The sequence below is a fragment of the Hemitrygon akajei genome, chromosome 31, assembly GCF_048418815.1.
Source record: "Hemitrygon akajei chromosome 31, sHemAka1.3, whole genome shotgun sequence".
In the NCBI taxonomy this organism is placed as follows: Eukaryota; Metazoa; Chordata; class Chondrichthyes; order Myliobatiformes; family Dasyatidae; genus Hemitrygon; species Hemitrygon akajei.
In genome coordinates, this window is record NC_133154.1 from 31,787,120 (window position 1) to 31,792,904 (window position 5,785).

Below are 5,785 nucleotides of genomic sequence, written 5' to 3' on the forward strand. Positions count from 1 at the left end.
GAGGCGAATGTTGTCCCCTTGTTCAAAAAAGGTAGTAGGGATAGTCCGGGTAATTATAGCCTTATGTCTGTGGTGGGAAAGCTGTTGGAAAAGATTCTTAGAGATAGGATCTAAAGGCATTTAGAGAATCATGGTCTGATCAGGGGCAGTCAGCATGGCTTTGTGAAGGGCAGATCGTGCCTAACAAGCCTGATAGAGTTATTTGAGGAGGTGACCAGGCATATAGATGAGGGTAGTGCAGTGGATGTGATCTACATGGATTTTAGTAAGGCATTTGACAAGGTTCCACATGGTAGGCTTATTCAGAAAGTCAGAAGGCATGGGATCCAGGGAAGTTTGGCCAAGTGGATTCAGAATTGGCTTGCCTGCAGAAGGCAGAGGGTCACGGTGGAGGGAATACATTCAGATTGGAGGGTTGTGACTAGTGGTGTCCCACAAGGATCTGTTCTGGGACCTCTACTTTTCGTGATTTTTATTAACGACCTGGATGTGGGGGTAGAACGGTGGGTTGGCAAGTTTGCAGATGACACAAAGGTTGGTGGTGTTGTAGATAGTGTAGAGGATTGTCGAAGATTGCAGAGAGACATTGATAGGATGCAGAAGTGGGCTGAGCAGTGGCAGATGGAGTTCAACCCGGAGAAGTGTGAGGTGGTACACTTTAGAAGGACAAACTCCAAGGCAGAGTACAAAGTAAATGGCAGGATACTTGGTAGTGTGGAGGAGCAGAGGGATCTGGGGGTACATGTCCACAGATCCCTGAAAGTTGCCTCACAGGTAGATAGGGTAGTTAAGAAAGCTTATGGGGTGTTAGCTTTCATAAGTCGAGGGATAGAGTTTAAGAGATACAATGTAATGATGCAGTTCTATAAAACTCTAGTTAGGCCACACTTGGAGTACTGTGTCCAGTTCTGGTCTTCTCACTATAGGAAGGATGTGGAAGCACTGGAAAGGGTACAGAGGAGATTTACCAGGATGCTGCCTGGTTTAGAGAGTATGGATTATGATCAGAGATTAAGGGAGCTAGGACTTTACTCTTTGAAGAGAAGGAGGATGAGAAGAGACATGATAGAGGTGTACAAGATATTGAGAGGAATAGACAGAGTGGACAGCCAGCGCCTCTTCCCCAGGGCAACACTGCTCAGTACAAGAGGACATGGCTTTAAGTTAAGGGGAGGGAAGTTCAAGGGGGATATTAGAGGAAGGTTTTTCACTCAGAGAGTAGTCGGTGCGTGGAATGCACTGCCTGAGTCAGTGGTGGAGGCAGACACACTAGTGAAGTTTAAGAGACTACTAGACAGGTATACGGAGGAATTTAAGGTGGGGGGTTATATGTGAGACAGGGTTTGAGGGTCAGCACAACATTGTGGGCCGAAGGGCCTGTAATGTGCTGTACTATTCTATGTTCTATTGTTGATCAAACAGCAGGACACTGCAAACGGTCTTCATCTGCTATTTAAACTGAACATGCAGCACACGTAAAGAGGAGAGGAATCCAACCCTAGCCGGGGATCAGGGCAGTGAGGAGCGCCGGCCTCGGGGCGTCGGCCTTGGGGCGCCGGCCTCGGGGCGTTACTCAGCTGGAAATCTACAAATAACACGCGATAATCCGGAGAGCAGGTCGAGCGGAGAGGAAAACCTGTGCTGGGAACTGAGCACCGGGCCAACAGTTGGTGCTGTGGATGTACAGATCTGAACGCGAGTCAGGGAGAGTGAAAGAGGCCTGACGGCTTAGACTGGTATCACTGTGTTTGTGAGTCCGGTCACATCGCTGGATTTTTCATCCCCACCTATAGAAAATAAAACAATTTGCCTGCTAAGGGATGGCACAGCTTCCCAGCTCAGCCCTGAAGTGGGAATTAACCGCGAGTTTTTAGCTGATTTCAAGATTTCAGTCGGAAAACGGAGAAAATGTCGCGATCGCGAGGAAGAATGAGATCAGTGCAGCAGTGAAAGGGGTTGATATAGAAACTGCTGTGTTTGATTTGTACCAAACTTCCATTACAGCAGAGAATCCGACCTCGGGCACAGACAGAGAGCGGTCTGGGTCTTGGGGATGTCCTAGTTTGATTGGAATCGGAGAGTTTTTGAGCAGAGAGAAACACAGGGAGACGGAATGGCCAGGAGAGGACTGCAGGATGTCTCCGCCCCGTCCGCTCGCTGCCTTTAAATTGCTCTGTACCGCCGCCTCTCGCTTCATTTCTCACTCACTTCGAGAGAGTTTGTGCAGAGTTTCCGACCATGACCGAGACCGCAGAAGTGGCTCCACCGGCGGCACCCGCCGCCACACCCAAGGCTGCCAAGAAGAAGAAGACGGCCGTCCGGAAAAAGTCAGCCGGTCCCAAACTGGGAGAACAGATCGACAAGATTGTGGCCGATTGCCACAGCCAGCGAGGGATGTCCGTAACCGCGATAAAGAAGAGTTTGGCGGCCAGCGGCGTCGATGTGCAAAAGCTGAGAAGTCAGATCAAGTTGACCATTAAAAGGAAAGTGGATCGCGGCTTCCTGGTTCACACTAAGGGCAAAGGTGCCTCCGGCTCCTTGAAGGTCCCTAAAAAAGAAGGCGCCGGGAAAGTCGTGAAAAAAGTGAAGAAACCAGCGACCAAGGTATCTAAGACCAGGAAGACGGTGACCAAGAAACCTGCAGCCAAGAAAACAGGTGCCAAGAAATCTCCCGCCAAAAGCAAAGTGGTTAAGAGAACTGCGGTTAAAAAAGCGGCAGTTAAGAAAACAGCGACCAAGAAGACTACGCAGAAGTCCAAGAGCCCGAAGAAGGCCGCAGCCCCCAAGGTGGCCAAGAAATCGGCAAAACCCAAGCCGAAGGCAAAATCTGTGAAATCCAAGAAGACAGCGGGCAAAAAGTAAATACATTAAAGACCCGAACCCAAAGGCTCTTTTAAGAGCCACCCACATCTGCCAGAAAAGAGCTGATCCTGAATCGCGCGATTCCAGATACTGGTCGGTTTAGATGCCAGTACGAACTGTTTCCAGAAAACCCGCGATCCCCGGTGCCCCGCTGACATTCGGCGTTACCGTTCCTTCCCTAGTAACTGAAATAAAACACAGTATGGGATATTCGGACCGAGGCTCAATCGGACATGGATGTGTTCCGCTTCAGTCTCCGTTCAAAGGCCGTTTCTTTCTCACTTGATGCCGGGAGATGGTGGCACTGCTAGTGAATCCCTGTCTCACAGCTCAAAGCCCAACACGGAAGTTTCCCAATTCATGGTTAATATGACTAAACTGCTGAACTATCGGTGAGGAGAGATTTAGGGAGAGGGATCCAGTTCTGAGAATGGACTGGAGGGGGATGAAACACAGAAATTACCCGGTAACATGCTATGACTGTTTTTACACTATTTGTACTTTAACTATTTAATATGCACAAATATACTTACTGTAATTGATTACTTATTTACTTTTTCCTGTATTATCATGTATTGCATTGTACTGCTGCCGCTAAGTTAATAAATTTCACGATATATGCCGGTGATATTAAACCTGATTCTGATTCAGTGAAGGATTCGCGCTGCTGGAGAATTGCGCGGAGCGCTGTATTTCCATTCTATATTCGGATTAAGTTTTGGAAATTAGCGGTTGGGACGGAGCTGGAAGATGAGAGGCCACTCTCTGCTCTATACCTCCGACACTGTCTCTCTGCTCCGTCTCTCTGTGGCAGGTCAGGTCGCATGTTTGCAGAGACTTGGTGCGGGACGGGATAAAGAATGTTTGCATTTATCTATATGTTACTTCAATGTGGGTTCATGCAACCCTTTTGCGGCTTTGTTTTCTCCGAAAACTATTTAGTAAATGCAGTAAATAATATTGATCTCAATCCTCTACCTGTCTTCCCGTTTCCGGCAGAACCGAATGCACTCACCTCGAGAAGCTATTCGCTGAATATGCAAACATTCATTTCAGCTAATTGAGAGAAGTAAAAACGATTCTTTCAATGAAAGTTAAATTTGCTATTTCATGATTTCTATTAATTGTAAGAAACTAGCTCCGGCTGCTTTAGAAATTGGCGGGCGATTTGAAATTGATCGGGGATCCAGTCTGCAGTCAGATTGGCTGGATTCTGACCCTCAGTCACCAGTTCCCATTTTTGGTCACAAATAATATTCCACACCCCCACCGCCGGCCGGCTTCAAACTGATTAAGGAAAGGCAGCCAATCACACCGCTGGGACCCTATGATAGATATCTTCATTCCAACCAACCAGAGGGAGCGGGGCGGCCCTTCATCAACTCTTTAAAAGCCAGACCCAGCGTCCGCTCCGACACTGCAATCCTGATATTTCAGGCTGTAATCGAACTGCTGAAGGAGAATGGCTCGCACCAAGCAAACAGCGCGAAAATCGACCGGTGGGAAAGCTCCCCGCAAACAACTGGCGACCAAAGCGGCGCGCAAGAGCGCCCCAGCCACGGGCGGAGTGAAGAAGCCCCATCGCTACCGGCCCGGCACCGTGGCTCTGAGGGAGATCCGGCGCTACCAGAAATCCACCGAGCTGCTCATCCGCAAACTGCCCTTCCAGCGCCTGGTCCGGGAGATCGCTCAGGACTTCAAAACCGATCTGCGCTTCCAGAGCTCGGCCGTCATGGCCCTGCAGGAGGCCAGCGAAGCTTACCTGGTGGGGCTCTTTGAGGACACCAACCTGTGCGCCATCCACGCCAAGCGAGTCACCATCATGCCCAAAGACATCCAGCTGGCCCGGCGTATCCGCGGGGAGCGCGCCTAAACCCGACCTCGGCACCAAGCACAACAAAAGGCTCTTTTCAGAGCCACCAATCCGGCAGGAAAAGGGCTGTCAATTCCTGTTCACTAACCTTTTGTTAATCACGCCATTCCCTTCCGTCCTTTCCCTGTGGGAATTTTGTTCAATAAGACATTACAGTTTCTCACAAACGCCCACCCCCGCAACACGGACGACTGCCCTCAACACAGAATCAGCAGTTGTGTGCCGCTGGGTTAACGGGAGTCTTAGCTGTTAGTGTGTCCCTGTCCCACACCCCAACCGTGTACAGTTAGGTTATTGTGGGCAAGTTTTCTAGGTGTTTGCGGCTGAAAAATGGGTTTTAATAAATGCAGTTCTTCCATTTGGTAACCAGTCCCATTTCTGGTCGAGTCCGTAATAGGTTCACGGGGACGCAAGTCTGCAGACGCTGAAATTCTGGAGGGGGGGGGGGGGTGGGTTCACATAACGAAAAAAGTTGTTGGAAGCTCGCCTTAGACCGCAGTTTGAGAAGAGACCGATATACATAGACCGACCGCGAATATAAACTGTGGATCGACTTTTCGAAGCTCAATAACTAGAAATTGATAAGTTAAATAACGCCCGGGTTGATATTGCGAAATATATCTTCACCGAATTAGTGATTCGATGCATACTTTTTGCAGACTACAGATCAATAAATAACTTTCGGCGGGATTTTCAAATTTCCGGGGAACTGGCAGTTACTTTCGGCGCTTTTCTTTCATTGGTGAATAAGGCAGCTCTCTGATTGGCTTACTGGGCTCATCAGAAATGAATCGGAATTTCATCTGCAGACCCTTCATGTATCCGTTCTCATGGCCCAAAAGCCCCCAGCCATTCACGAGCTTCAAACTACCCCGAAACCACCTCCTTAACAATCGACCCTCAACTACTGAGGTCAAACTAACTGGCCTATAATTTCCTTTCTTCATTTCTCCCTTCTTGAAGAGTGGCGTGACATTTGCAATTTTCCAGTCCTCCAGAACCATGGCAGAATCTTGATTCCTAACAGATCATTACTAATGCCAGCTGGTC

The 5,785-nt window shown here is 48.8% G+C and overlaps 2 protein-coding genes across 2 annotated transcripts; both read left to right on the forward strand.

Moving 5' to 3' along the window:
* The first annotated feature begins 2,173 nt into the window (after window positions 1-2,173).
* LOC140719108 (histone H1-like) lies at window positions 2,174-3,497 on the forward strand. Its single transcript, XM_073033491.1, has one exon. It carries the CDS (start codon window positions 2,239-2,241, stop codon window positions 2,860-2,862), a length of 624 nt encoding a protein of 207 aa, XP_072889592.1. The 5' UTR covers window positions 2,174-2,238; the 3' UTR covers window positions 2,863-3,497.
* A 784-nt stretch (window positions 3,498-4,281) lies between these two features.
* Window positions 4,282-4,764, forward strand: LOC140719112 (histone H3). The gene has a single exon (XM_073033496.1). It carries the CDS (start codon window positions 4,325-4,327, stop codon window positions 4,733-4,735), a length of 411 nt encoding a protein of 136 aa, XP_072889597.1. The 5' UTR covers window positions 4,282-4,324; the 3' UTR covers window positions 4,736-4,764.
* Window positions 4,765-5,785: the final 1,021 nt, after the last annotated feature.